The sequence below is a fragment of the Cajanus cajan genome, chromosome 5, assembly GCF_000230855.2.
Source record: "Cajanus cajan strain Asha chromosome 5, NIPB_CcT2T_4, whole genome shotgun sequence".
In the NCBI taxonomy this organism is placed as follows: Eukaryota; Viridiplantae; Streptophyta; class Magnoliopsida; order Fabales; family Fabaceae; genus Cajanus; species Cajanus cajan.
In genome coordinates this window covers 33596636-33612635 of record NC_138521.1, presented here as the reverse complement: position 1 = coordinate 33612635, position 16000 = coordinate 33596636, and the positions used below count along the sequence as shown (strand labels likewise).

Below are 16000 nucleotides of genomic sequence, written 5' to 3'. Positions count from 1 at the left end.
TTCTTTTTGCACACTTTTCTTTTGAACTTTAGAACTTTTCTTTTGTTTTAGGCTCTGTTTTATCTCCATTTTCAGCCTCTAATTTTTTTTTTTTAAATTGAATCCACAAGAAAGAGTGCACTAGAAGTAGAATTAAGCACTTGAAATTTTGAGTCACAAAATTTTTTATAAGATTTTTCAATGGAAAGTGATTTGAAAACTCAAGTACACAATGGAAACCTAACTCTAAAGAAACTTGCTAGGACTAATAGCAAATTATGAACACAATAAGGTAAAAGAAAAAGCACATATAGGTAGGCACAAATTAGAGCAAACCGAGAGCAACATGTAGACACAAAATTTCAAAATAAAACTAGGTTAAACATGCTATTCAAGGAATTTGCAACATATAAGGACTAAACATGAACTTCTAAGACAAAACAAAGATTCAAAAACAAAATCTAATGCACATGCATGAGGTCCAATCACGGACACATACAAGGAATGGAGAGACTCAAAATAAAATCAAAATTAGCACAAGCAAATAGTTCCTAAACAAGTTGATTGAGGAAGAAAATTCAAAAACAATCAACCAATGGATCTATGGAACAAAAGGTGATTCAAAATGTATAAATCCAAAAAGAAACTCAATCAAGACAATTAGAACACAAAGAACACACTAGAACACAAGAAGAAACGGACTCAAAAGTGAAACAACTTATCTCCTTGAAGACCTTGCTCTTGATACCAAAAATGATGGAGATGAGTAGAAGAAGTGAAACACAAACTCCTCCTAAGCTCCTCCTAGGATCGGATCTTCTTCAATGGAGATTAAAACACAATTGAAGAACACGTTGAGATGAAGAACACTTGCGGAAATGGAAGAAGGAAGCATCCAAGCTCAAGAACTCAAGGGATTGCACACTTCAAAGTGAAGGAAACTAGGTTTTCCTAAGGATTTTGAAGGCATTCTCTTAGGTTTTCTCTCTTGGAATTTTCGGTGACTCTTGAGGGAATTAGCTGAAGAAAATGTTCAGAAATTCTCATATATTCAAAAGTGATTACAATGTGTAGGAGAAACACTTAAGTAGGGACGGTTTTGAGTGGCATTGGCGCCTAGACTAAGCTACACAAGTTGGCGCCTAAAATTTGAATTCAAATTTTGGTGCACATGGGTGTGGCCGTGAGTTTAGGTACCTAATGTGCATTTAGGTCTGATTTGAGAGTCATTTAGGGTTAATTTGAGTGTCACATGTTCAGCCACCAATTGGTGCAAAACATGTGACTCAAATGTAACTTAAATGGCTTCCAAAATAAACCTAATTTAACCTAGTTAACCTACTTTAGTATTTCCTGTATTTTCCTAATCTAATGAACTAAATACAATGGTCAAAAAAATACAATGGAAAGGAAAAATTACAAGAATGAAAATGAGCCCAATATTGGGTACCAAAAGCCCAAAGGCCCATGAAGCCCAAAACTAGGCCCAACAGGCCTAAAACCTAAAATGCTGCTCTATGTGGTCCAAAATACAAGACCTAAATATATGATACCTATACTAACATGATGTATACAAAACATATGAAAATAGATATAACAAAATATGGCCCATGAAAAGTTCAACTTGGGCCTTCCCAGGCCCATCAGGCCCATTGGGCCCTGACTGGCCCAAACCTTCATGTCTAGCCAACTCCTCTTGGATCTTTGAGTGTGTCACCTCTTGCATTCCCAAGTATGATTCCATCACAAGGTCTTCAGTACCAATTTTTTTTAAAAGCTGAGTTTAAATTAAGACTTGTTGCTTAGGAGGCTCTACTAGATAAACTATGATTTAGGTTCCTCAAGGTATCTTTCCTTGAGAGAATATGTTCACAGTTGAAGATCCTTAATGCATAAATCTTAAGCACTTTGTCCAAAGAACAAAGATAATCAATGATAGTTGTCTTTGCTTCTGAGTGTCCTTTTCAACAATATATCTTAGATGATATAATACATTTAGTCTGAAATACTTGAGCAAATATGTTAGATATTATTGATTATTCGTTTAACATTTGTAACTAAGGATTAGTCAGTATTAAAACCATTTAGGATTCAACAAAAACATTCTCATGATGAGGGTGAGAATCTAACTTTCCCGACTAGGAGGGAAAATTTTAGTTATTTAAAAGACCACAATATCTCTTTTTAAATTAGAAAATATATAGTTAAGTTTCATCTTTCCACAATATCTCTCTCCTTCTGTTTCTCTTTGTCTCTCACACACACACTTCTCTCTCACTATCACCCCCGCCCCGCCTTCTCTCTCCCTTTCCATCTCTCATTCTCATTCTCTCGCTCTCCCTCTTCTCTCTCTCCCTCCCATATCTCTATTTCTCTATCTTTCTTGAATCTCATTATTTCTTAAACTTATCAATTTTAATAATATTATTTAAGTCTGTTTTATTTCTATAGTTTAATGGTATTTGCTATCATTTTTTTATTTCACTTCTAGAAAATTACAAAATAGCGATTCGAAATTAGCGAATGATTTAGCGACCGATTATGAATATTCAAAATAGCGATCGATTTAGCGACCAAAATAAGTCATCGCTAGAAAATCGGTCGCTATTTCGGTAGCTAAATAAGAAATTTTGATTTTTTTAGTGACAGAATTAAATTTGGTCGCTATTTTGGTCACTAAATAAGAAATTTTGATTTTTTTAGCCATGGAATTGAATTTGGTCGCTAAATATTAGTTAAAATTAGCGACGGAATTGAATTCGGTCACTAAATAAGAAATTTTGATTTTTTTAGCGATAGAATTGAATTCAGTCGCTAAATATTAGTTAAAATTAGCGACAAAATTGAATTTGGTCTCTAAATATCAATTAAAATTAGCGACGGAATTGAATTCGGTCGCTAAATAAAATTTTTTGATTTTTTTAGCAACGAAATTAAATTTGGTCGCTAAATATTAGTTAAAATTAGTGACGGAATTGAATTCGGTCGCTAAATCAGAAATTTTGACTTTTTTGGCGAGGAATTAAATTCGATCGCTAAATATTAGTTACAATTAGCAATGGAATTCTATTAAGTCGCTAAATATTAGTTAAAATTAGCAACGAAAATCTATTCAGTCGCTAAATATTAGTTAAAATTAGCGACAAAATTCTAGTCGTTCGCTAAATAAAACATAAAAAAATTTATAAATTGCTTAAAAGTGATGATAATATTGTTGTTGAGTATCAATCCCATTTTCTTTTTTTGTAAGAGAAATACATTAATTTATAATAAAAAAATATTTATATGCACTCCTACATAATTAACACCAATAGTTATTTATGTGAAAAAATATTTAGAGTTTTTTTTTACGATTGGTTTTTTAGGCATTTTTTTAATTAGAGTGTATGAATTTTTTAAAATTTCTTATTTATTTTGATCAATATTTATAATATATATTTCTAATTTATGATAAATTTATATTTAAATAAATTTTTATATTTAAATTTTATTGATAGAAGAGATGTGATATCTTAAGGAAAAAAAAAGAATTATAACATCCTCTCTTTTTCTAATAGGAATAGTACAAATGTGTAACACCCCGAATTTTCTACTAATACAATATTAATTATTATTTATTGTTATATTTATGAAGATTATTTTCTTATAGTTATTAAAGGAGTTTTATAGAATATTGTAAAGGTTTGTAATAATTTAAATTATTTATGAAAATTTTTATATAAAATTATGTTTTTTTTAGGGTCGGAACGAGTTGTTCCAAAAGTGGAACGGGCCGTTCCAAACGATGAAAACAAACTATTTTTGAAGTAGCAGAACGAGTCGTTCCAAAAGTGGAACAGGTCGTTCCAAGATTCTAAAAATGCCTAAAAAGTTTAGTTGAAAACGGGTCGTTCTACTTATGGTCAATCTGTGTTAAACGGAACCCCAGAACGGACCCTTCTAATTTTAGAACGGGCCGTTCTGATTTTTGGAAACAGGCCGTTCTGATTTTAGAACAGGCTGTTCCAGTTGAAAATTTTACATATGATCGAATGGTCCAGAACGGGTCGTTCCAGATTCAGAATGGGCCGTTCCGGGTACCACTGAATGCCTATAAATATGAGGCATGGGGTGAAAAAAATTATAACTGATTGAGAAGGTAAAAACTTAGAGAGAGAAAAAGAAAGAGAAAGAAAGAGAGAGAGAGAGAGAAAGAAAGAGAGAGTTTAGAGGAAGAGAGTAACAAGGTCCTGCTCAAGTTTCAGCTCCTGCTTATCCAAGTAAGGGGGGAGTGAGAAATCTCGCTCGGAGGTGTGGGAATAATTGTTAGATAGTCTGATTGTCAGATTGTCCCCAATCCCTTGCCTGTTGCATGCTCCTAGAAACATGCAAAGTATTAATGTGTTCTATTTTATTTTCTGTTTGCTCTACTTTGTTCCTTGTTAGAAGCAATAAATGAATATGTAATTAATACTAAAAATAAATAAGTGTTAATATGAATAAGCATGCTCTTTGTGGATTCCTGTGCGGACCTTATGAGGAATAATTATGATATGACTATGTAAAATATGCACAAATGACATGAGACATAAGAATGGACTATTGAGACAAGCTATGATTATGAGAATATGAAAAATGATGACATGATGTACTAAATGAAATTCTGTAATAAGTCAAATGTCGAGTCAATAAAATAATGAATGTATGACATGCATCATATACATATATAACTCCAGGTGTGCCGCTGAGGCCGCATACCAGTGATGTAACCAGGTGTACCTTAGGGTCACCAGTGATGCAACTAGGTGTACCTTAGGGTCACCAATGATGTAACATGCTAACAAGGTGTATCTTAGGGTCACCAGTGATGTAACATGCTAACAAGGTGTACCTTAAGGTCACCAATGAAGTAACATGCTAACAAGGTATGCCTTAGGGTCACCAGTGATGTAACAAGCTAACCAGGTGTACCTTAGGGTCACCAGTAATGTAACCAGGTGTACCTTAGGGTCACCAGTGATGATGTGAAACTTCCATATGGCACCACATGCATGCATTTATGAGTCGAGTCCATGACATCATAGCATGATAAATGAGTGTACATGTGATACTGATCATGTATGGATATTGTTTATATGTGATTAGTGTTTATGAATTATGATTGTTGTGTGTGCTATCTAACCTTTATTTCTGCACCTGAAACTGAGTGAGATGTTTCTTACTCCCTTGTTGTTCTTGTATATGTTTAAATTATGTTGCAGGTGATCATCATCATGAGGATGTTGGTGATGAGGCTTAAGGCTTCAGTTGGGCATGCTCTGATAGGATGTGACATCGAGCATAATTAGGCTTAGTTTAAGATGTTATTGTTTTAAAAGCCTTAGTTTTCTTTTCTTTTGTAATTTTGAACGTTATTGATAAAAGACAAAAATGTGCATCTTTGTCATATTATTTTGATTACATGATTTGGAAATTATAAATTAATTCCTAACTAGGAGGCACTGCCACCTTTGCTGGAATTAATCTATATTTTTCTTTATATGATTTCTTGAGTTTTGATACTTACATGTTGACTTTTTATGATTGATGAGTTACGAATGTGAATCTTCTACCGTATGATATTTGAGACAATTGTTTTATCCATGAAAGATGTTATCAAACTATGAAAGATTTTATTTACTCAAAAAGAAAAAAAATTATTGTTTACATTTATTGTGTATTAATGTTGGGGTAGAGTGTGTCACAAAATGTATTTTCTTAACTATTAGTATTTCTTTATTGTTGTGTGATAAAATTGATTATTTTAAATTATTTTAAATTATTTAACTAGAATCTTATTAATAATTTACTATATAATTTTAATATTTTTGTATAACTAATATCTTATTTTAAACTTGATATGAAAATATTATGATATAATTATATAAGAATTTAAATTAGTATTTTATTAATGGTTGATAATTAGAAAATAAAACAAGGATAAATACATTTTTTGAATTTTATATCTTAGATTTAAGATGAATAAATATATTAAGTTAATTAATAATTTATTTAAAATGTTAAAATTTAATTTATAAAAATAATATTTTAAAAGAGAAGGGTTATAATAACATCGGTGTAACTTTTACTAAGTATTACATCGCTCAATAACTTTATATTAAATCTGAATTTTATAAATTCAACCGTTAGATTGAAAGTTTTTTTACTCTTAGATCATATATACAAAATTTTATATGAATTCAAGATGATTTGATACTTCATTCTTGTAAAACAAAATTGACGTAATATATACATTTCAAATAAAATATGAGCATTTTGATTACTTTAAAGTTGTTGTTCAATTTTAACAAAAATTGATATAAACATATAAAGTGAGTGATATGAACTTTCAATCCAACGGTTGGATTTACAAAATTCACATTTAATATAAAGTTATTAAGTGGTGTAATACTTAGTAAAAATTATACCAGTGTTATTATAACCCTTCTCATTTTAAAATATATAAATTATTACTTAAACTTTTAAATTTATAATAAATAATTTAAATTGTATCATAAAATTAATTTTAAATAGAAATAAGTAGATTGTTAATTATAAAAGTAAGTATATATATAAATAAAGATTAATTAAATATAATATAATAATTATTATTAGTAATATAATTATTATATATATTATTATATATTTATAACGGTCCGGATACACCAAAATGATAAGGATCCAAAGATAATATAAGTATGAGATTGATAGTTGAGGATGACTTAAATGTATTAATTTGTACTACTTATACTAACATCATGCATTTGCTTTTTGGTAGCTTATCTTATAAGAACTTTACAGTTAAGCGTGCTTGACTTGGAATAATATAGGGATGAGTGTGACCTTCTGAGAAGTTTCCAAAAATTGTGTAATTAAGGACAAAACATGCTAAAAAGTTAAGTATTGTGAAATAAAATCCTCAAGAGGCCAAATATGAGTGGTTCGTAGCGACCGAATTTGCGACGTCTATAAAATTTAATAAAATAAAATATAAATATTTAGCGATCGATTTATTCGGTCACTAATTTGGTCCCATACACTTCAGCGACCAAACTCATTGCAACCATTTTGCAACCGAATTAGCGACCGAAAATTTTTCCGTTGCTAAATAGCTTAGCAACCAGGGTTTTAGCCTTCTTAGTTATAAGGTAGCACTTTTCTTTGTTTATTTTTTTCCTATATTTAAATAATTTCAACAATAAGTTTTCAAATTTTAAAAATAGTTTAAGTTTGATTAAATGCAAATATTATTATATAAAAAAAAATTGTATATATATGTACCGTCTCGCCTATTTCCGATACGATTCGTAGGAGTGGTTGCCTAAGCCCTTTCGCCTTTCAGGCTCAGGGCTGGAAGGCTAGTGTACCATCTAGGTAAAAATCCGACTAAGTGTACCGTCTAGGTAAAAACCCGACTAGGGGACCGTCTAGGTAAAAATCCGACTAAGTGTACCGTCTAGGTAAAAATCCGACTAGTGTACCGTCTAGGTAAAAATCCGACTGATCTCTACTCGGTCATAATCCGACCTGTCTGCTCTGCAGGGGTAACTCGGCCAAAATCCGGTCTAACTCTCCCACATAGATACTGTTCCGATATCAGGGATAAGATCCCATCTTTAATGACAAGATATTCTCCAAATATTAACGGTTAAGGAAATCTCTTGATCCTCGGGGCCCAAGTGGCCCATGAACGACATACCATAAAACCCAAAACCCTAGAGTTGAGAAGGCAGATTACACTTTTGAATGCTCTGGCTTCGCGGCTTGACCTAGAGGAAACCCTAGTTCGTCCCGTGGCCGGAACATTTTGGCGCCCACCGTGGGGCTACGGTGAAACTTTTCCTTACGCCCCAAGAAACACAAAAACCTACGCCCTATCATGGCGAGAGGCGGCAACAACAACAATTCACAACCCCCTACCATGGAAGAGATGATGGCCATGATCAATGGCCTACGAGAGGAGAATGCGCGTTCCAGGGAGAGAGAAGAAGCTATTCAACGCGAGAATGAGGAGATTAGGAGGAGGGCGGATGAGATGCAGGCCAGAATAGCGGCTAGTACCAGGACTGTGGAGGAGGATGTTATGCTGGAGGTCCCTAGAGACTTTCGACCATTTTCGGAAGCCATAGAGGCTGAGATCATCCCCAGGGATCATCGGATTCCTCAGGTCGAAGCTTTTGATGGAACGCAGGATCCCAGCCAGCACTTGACAGATTTCCGGGCTCAAATGCTGATATGTGGTGGAGGCATGGAGGTCCGCTGTAAGCTATTCATGGGCACCCTCAAAAAGGCTGCACTTGATTGGTTTAGCGGCTTACCTGATCGGTCAATCACTGATTTCGACGTGTTCAGCAGGCTATTCATGGCACAGTTCGCCGCCAATAAAAAGAAGCCGCCGATCACGTCGGACCTGTTTGATCTCAAGCAGCAGCAGGAAGAGTCGTTGAAGGACTTCCTGCAAAGATTCAACGAGGTTGCTTTGAGGATAGCGTCTCTAGATGAGAAGATGGCTGTTATCGCGTTCCAAAAGGGATTGAGGTCGGGAGCCTTCGACATTGCGCTGGAAAGAGCAAGTTGTCAGACAATGTCGGAAGTGCGAGCCTTTGCGCTGAGTCACATTAAGACGGAGGAGGGGCAGATCAGCAAGAGAGCAGCAGAAAACCGAGAGGGCGGAAATAACAACAAGGAAGGTAACAAGCATCTCCGGCCACGGTCGGATTGGAATAAGCGACATGATCGTTACAATACTAAAGAGGGTAACTACAGGAAGGCTGATTATGTCTCCAGGTCGGGGGCCGAATTGACACGTAATAGTGAGGAAGAAAAATTTACTGCACTTAATGTCCCCAGATGTCACGTATTGCATGATGTGAGCAGCGCATCACTTTTCGAGTTTCCCGCGCCGACTGACAGACAGCTGGGACCTCTCAAATCCGAGTGGTGCGAGTTTCATCGAACCCACGGACACGCGACCAAGAGTTGTTTTGTTTTGGGTAGGCAGATTGAACGCCTTATCAAGGAGGGCCGTTTGAAGAAGTTTATTGCCGGAAAGCAGGACGAGGGCTCGTCCGACAGACGACGCAGGCCGGGAGGAGAAGACACCAGGAGAGGAAGGCGTGAAGGGAGATCTCCACCGAGAGATTCCCCGCAAAAAACTACGGAAGCTCACCAGCGGCCTGTCCATGGAGACTTCAACACCATTGCAGGGGGATTTGCGGGAGGAGGACCGACTTCAGCAGCTCGGAAGAGATACTCTCGGTCAGTTTTATCGGTCTCGGATTGGGTGAAGCCCTCTCGGCCACCCATCACGTTCTCAGACGCCGACTTCGATGGGGTATCTCCCCACGAGGACGACCCCATAGTCGTCTCAGTAATCGTCATTGGGTATAATGTAAAACGAGTATTAGTGGACCAAGGCAGTTCGGCGGATATAATATTTTGGGAAGCTTTCGTCTGCATGAAGATTCCAACTGATCGCCTCATGCCGTATGCAGGTACGTTGGTCAGTTTTGCAGGTGATCAGGTAATAGCCAGGGGATACGCCGACTTGGAGACAACGTTCGGCCAGGGGGACAACATGAAGACTGTCACTATCCGATACCTGGTAGTGAACGCTCAATCATCCTACAGCATACTAGTCGGTCGGCCGACACTAAACAAGTTGGGAGCGGTCGTCTCCACGCCCCATTTAAAGCTGAAATATCCTTTGCCCAACGGAAAGGTGGGCGTCGTCTGTGTCTATCAAGAGGTGGCGAGAAAATGTTACGAAGACAGTTTGAGGGCGAGGCGACACCTATATGTGACACAGGTTGATCAGGGTGTTCAGTCAATTGAGTTGGATCCGAGAGTGAGTCACTTTGATACCCGACCAGCCCCAGCGGAGGACATAAAGGAGGTTACCCTGGCCGAGGGGAAAGCCGTCAAGATTGGTGTATCTCTAAGTAAGGAAGACGAGGAAGGCTTAGTCCCATAAACATTTGTACTAGGTGCACTCTTTTCCTAACTCAGTATTTTGTCCCCGTAAAAATGAGAGGGGTTTTTGCTGAGAAGGTTTTTAATGAGGCACCACCCATTCAATTCCTAATGAATGTCATTTCAATTATTTTGTTTTCACGACTTATAACATGTGTCATTTTTGAGGCATCGAAGAACTCGTGATTGACCGGTTGGATTCCGACTGGGCGAGTATAGAACTCGTGATTGATCGGATGAATTCCGGCGGGGCGAGTATAAGCAACTCGAAGAACTCGTGATTGACCGGTTGGATTCCGACTGGGCGAGTATAGAACTCGTGATTGATCGGATGAAATCCGGCGGGGCGAGTATAAGCAACTCGAAGAACTCGTGATTGACCGGTTGGATTCCGACTGGGCGAGTATAGAACTCGTGATTGATCGGATGAATTCCGGCGGGGCGAGTATAAGCAACTCGAAGAACTCGTGATTGACCGGTTGGATTCCGACTGGGCGAGTATAGAACTCGTGATTGATCGGATGAAATCCGGCGGGGCGAGTATAAGCAACTCGAAGAACTCGTGATTGACCGGTTGGATTCCGACTGGGCGAGTATAGAACTCGTGATTGATCGGATGAATTCCGGCGGGGCGAGTATAAGCAACTCGAAGAACTCGTGATTGACCGGTTGGATTCCGACTGGGCGAGTATAGAACTCGTGATTGATCGGATGAAATCCGGCGGGGCGAGTATAAGCAACTCGAAGAACTCGTGATTGACCGTTTGGATTCCGACTGGGTGAGTATAGAACTCGTGATTGATCGGATGAAATCCGGCGGGGCGAGTATAAGCAACTCGAAGAACTCGTGATTGACCGGTTGGATTCCGACTGGGCGAGTATAGAACTCGTGATTGATCGGATGAATTCCGGCAGCGCGAGTATAAAAAATCGAAAGACTCGTCACTGATCGGTAAAAATCTGACGGTGTGAACAAAATCCAACCGTTTCAATTATATGATCGGATTTTGGATGACAATGTTGCTAAACATCCTTGAGGACTCGGCAACCAGCCGATTACTTTGGATTGTGCAACTCGGCACTGAGCTGATTACTTTTAATTAGGCGAATCGGCATTTAGCCGATTGCTTACACTCCCACCTTTACGTCTTTGGACAGAAAACGGAATTTGGGCGACTAGCTTCGATTTGACAACTCCATCTTTAACTTAAAAAAGTTTATTTTTTTCACTCATCGTATTCAGGTGGCGTATGACCGATCACTTGGTCAATTTCCTTTGTGAAGAAAGTTTTAAGCACGAAGTTTTGAATCGCCAAGTAGCCGATCACTTGATTCAAACATGACTTTTAACTTAGAAAGTTTTACAGATATTCTTTCTTACTCAGCATTAGGACGAGACCTTGTTCAAAACCTTCAAATTTTAACTTAGAACCTTGTTGGGTCTCTCAGAAATTATAATCGGAATTTGCCCGATTGCGTACGGTTCAAAACCTCTTAATTTTAACTTGGAATCTTTTTGTTTCTTGGAGATGGTAATCGGAAATGGAGGTGGTATTTGGAATTTAGCCGATTCGTCATGGTTCAAAACCTTCAAATATGAACTTAGAATAATATATATTTTTTTTCTTACTCGAAATTTGGGCGAGACATGATCCAAATGTCACTTTGAACTTAGAATAATCATATTCTTTTTTCTTGATCGGATTCTAGGCGAGACCTCTTCAAACGTCACGTTCAAATTAAAATAATCATATTTCTTTTTTCTTTAGTCGGAATATTGCCGATTACACTTTCAGTTAGAAAAAGTTTCACATCTTTAGTCGGAATTCGGCCGATTATACCCTTCAGTCTCATTTTATGTTGACTTTTTCATGATTACTTAGAAAACCTTCCACGCACATTTTGACTAAAAGTCAAAATCACCAATTACATGATCAAGCTCGCTTCTTGAAAAAAGTTTCGCATGAATGTTTCAATCGACATGTAGGCGATTATTTTTCATGTGTTTATCTCATTTTAACTTTAGAAAAATTGTCCTCCTTTTAGTGCAGTCGGAATTTTGCCGATCATGTCATTAAATCTCATGATAAACTAGTCAAAAAACTTCCAAGTTTAATCAGAATTTTGGCAATCGGATTGTCAAATTTCATTGTAACAAACAAATTTTCTCATCATTTATAGTCGGAAATTAGTCGACTGGATTTTGGTGAATTTCAACTCGGTATTTCAGTGACCCAAGTGACTGAGTCGGATAGTTAACCAACTACTCTATTTGAAGCTTTTTAACTGGGTGAATTTTCTCACATCCCTTACTAGAGCCCGAGGAGCCACGAATTGAGATAACGAGCCTGTGAATCTTCTTGGTCCGTCCCTTGCCTTAGCCATAAAAGAGTGCTCAACAAAAAGCTGAATGTATCGGCTGAGGATAAGCCTTCTCGCCATACACGCTCAAGGCTGGGGGGCTAGTGTATGGTCCAGGACGAAATCCGACTAGGGGCCTCCACGAGGGGCATGTCGACCATGGCTAAGCCGTCTCCTTGTCTAGCAAAGCCCTTTCGCCTTTCAGGCTCAGGACTGGAAGGCAAGTGTACCGTCTCGCCTATTTCCGATACGATTCGTAGGAGTGGTTGCCTAAGCCCTTTCACCTTTCAGGCTCAGGGCTGGAAGGCTAGTGTACCATCTAGGTAAAAATCCGACTAAGTGTACCGTCTAGGTAAAAACTCGACTAGGGGACCGTCTAGGTAAAAATCCGACTAAGTGTACCGTCTAGGTAAAAATCCGACTAGTGTACCGTCTAGGTAAAAATCCGACTGATCTCTACTCGGTCATAATCCGACCTGTCTGCTCTGCAGGGGTAACTCGGCCAAAATCCGGTCTAACTCTCCCACATAGATACTGTTCCGATATCAGGGATAAGATCCCATCTTTAATGACAAGATATTCTCCAAATATTAACGGTTAAGGAAATCTCTTGATCCTCGGGGCCCAAGTGGCCCATGAACGACATACCATAAAACCCAAAACCCTAGAGTTGAGAAGGCAGATTACACTTTTGAATGCTCTGGCTTCGCGGCTTGACCTAGAGGAAACCCTAGTTCGTCCCGTGGCCGGAACAATATATGTTATTATTTTTTTACTATCTTTGAAAAGTAATTAGATCATAAAAAAGTTTAATATCAAATTTATAGTAAAATTTGAGTAGATAAATATATATGATAAAATTATTTTAATATAGGATATTTTTGTAAAAAAATATTTATATACCAGAAATACACTATTGTAACTAAACGTAAAAATCTTTAATTCTGGATGATCTTGTATGAATATTTAGAGGAACCTTTATGAGTAAGAATAACTAAACAGATTTTAGTTATTCTCAAGAATCATAATTTATAATTCTCAAGAATTATGAATGTTGGGTATAAAAAAATTTCTCTTTTACCAAATGCCTATTAAGTGTATGTCTAAAAACTTACATCAAATCTTATACCTTCAATAACTATTGTATAATATAAATTTAACTAATCCAACAATTGAATTATGTTATATTATATTCAAGATTACGTATTGTACTATCCGTACTGCGTAGCCGAGCTCCGAGCTCGGCACCATAACGCAAGCCGACCTCGGACATGCACTGCGTGACATCAGCTCGGTATTTAAGCGAATCATAACTGATCCCTGAGGATCTCGCCCCGGACGAGGTCCGTTATCTAATCATATTACACCTCATCTCAGGCCCAAGGCCCAAAGCAACCAAAGCAACCCTAATTCACACCTAGGTACGTGCATTACTTATACGAGACTAATACTCACACAAACACTAACTTTAGCATCGGAGTCTCTTTTGCAGGTACCACCCCCATCTCGGAGCATCAAGCATACTAGCGAAGGAGGCTCACCGATCTTACCTGGCGGATCAGCTCTACAACAGATTTCCGGTAAGAACATTTGGCGCCCACCGTGGGGCCGATCAAGACAGCTCTTATCGGCCACCTGTATGGTTTTCACCAGAAGCCATAGTAGACGCACAACAGACGACGCAAACCACTCAACCACCATGGATAACGAAGCAGCGTTGAGGAGACTAATCGATCAGGTCGAACAGATGCGGCAGCAACATGCCGCCGACCTACAAAACATGCGTGCCAAGCTCGACACTGACCTAGCGGCAATGCGTACCGCTAATGAGGCCGACCTGGCTGCGCTACGCGCCGAGAACGAGCGAATCCGCGCTCAACTCCCTCGACACCACTCCGATCATCCTCCTCATACGAGCAACCATAATGGAGAGGAGGAGCACTCAGTCTCTCAATCCCGGACTGCGACTAGGGCACCGACTTCACGACCCGCCACGCACCGATCTCATGCATCGACGCACAAGTCGGGCCCAGACGCCAGCAGAGCACCCACTCATGCCACAGAAAGCCAAGAAACCTTCCGCCGACATCCTTTTGTGGACGGCATCATGGAGACCCCACTCCCTCGTGGATGGAAACCTCTCCATCTCGACCGCTATGACGGCACGACGGACCCCGATGAGCACATTGACCTGTACACAACCCAGGTAAACCTCTACACTAACAGTGACGCTATCCTGTGTAGGGTTTTTCTGACCTCGCTCAAAGGAGCCGCACTCCACTGGTACACCCAGCTACCCGCCGGGTCCATCGACAGTTTCAGCACCCTAGTCCGGCGATTCATGGCGCAATACGCCACAAGCCGACCTCATCACACAACCTCGACCGCTTTGGCCAACCTCAGGCAGAATGACGATGAACCTCTACGAACCTTCATGGAACGCTTCTCCAGCATCCCTGAGGTCGCCCTGCACTCCATGCTCATGGCCCTAAAAGCTGGCCCCTTCGTCGACAGTCTATGTCGAGACCCCCCCCCCACCCCCCCCACCCCCCCGTGATATGGACGAGCTCCGCGCTTGCGCGGCCGGGTACATCCAGATGGAGGAACACTCCGCTTTCTGCGACCAGGTTCGCGGAAAAGGTCCAACAAAGTCAGAACAAGGGCATAAGGAAAAAATAAAAGTCAACAACGACAGCCAGTTCAAGAAGTCAACTAGGGCAAACAGAGGAGGGAGATACGACTTCTACACTCCCCTAAACGCACCTAGAGTCCACATCCTGGAGGAAGCCAGCAATAGCAACCTGCTCGCCCTTCCACCACCAGGCCACACTCCCAACAGCGCCGACAAGTCCAAGCACTGCCGGTACCACAAGAACCATGGTCACACCACGGAGGAGTGTCGCACACTCAGGGATCGTATCAAAGAACTCATTCAGGCAGGCCACCTCGGCCAGTACGTCCAGCGACAACAGGGTAACCGAGGCGGCTACGGCGGTCGGCGACGAGGCAGAGGTCGTGGTTCGGGAGCTCGCACTGACCCACACCCGGGTTCCCAACAAAATACTAACGGCGCAGTACAAGCCGAGATAAGCCAAGAGACAGAGTCGGCTCCCTTACGGGGAGTAATCAACACAATTGCAGGTGGCTTTGCGGGGGGAGGCGCCAGCAGCTCGGCTCGAAGAAGACACCTGCGAAGCATCAACTGCGTCCACTCTACCACCTCGGCCCCGCACCAAAGCTCACCACCGATCTCTTTTTCTGATGAGGACTACGCTGGCGTCAGCCCTAACCAAGATGACCCCATGGTCATCGTTGTAGAAATAGCCAACTGGGAGGTGCAGAAAACACTCATCGACCAGGGGAGCTCGGCCGACGTCCTGGACTAGCCGACGTTCCTCAAACTAGACGTCCCCCACTCTCTCATACAACCTCACACTGAGCCCCTAGTCGGCTTCGCAGGAGAGCGAGTTCACACTCGAGGGTACATAGACTTACTGACAACTTTCGGAACACCACCGGATATAAGGCGGGTCATGGTCCGATACCTCCTCGTGGAAGCCAACACTTCCTACAACATCATCATCGGAAGGCCCACTTTAAACCAACTCGGAGCGGTAGTGTCAACCCCACACCTCACCATGAAGTTCCCGGGCAAGGACGATAAAATCAT

At 39.9% G+C, this 16000-nt stretch overlaps 1 protein-coding gene across 1 annotated transcript; it reads left to right on the top strand.

The window, feature by feature from the left end:
* The first annotated feature begins 7876 nt into the window (after nucleotides 1–7876).
* LOC109798618 (uncharacterized) lies at nucleotides 7877–9970 on the top strand. Its single transcript, XM_083074405.1, has one exon. It carries the CDS (start codon nucleotides 7877–7879, stop codon nucleotides 9968–9970), a length of 2094 nt encoding a protein of 697 aa, XP_082930531.1.
* The last annotated feature ends 6030 nt before the right edge of the window (nucleotides 9971–16000 follow it).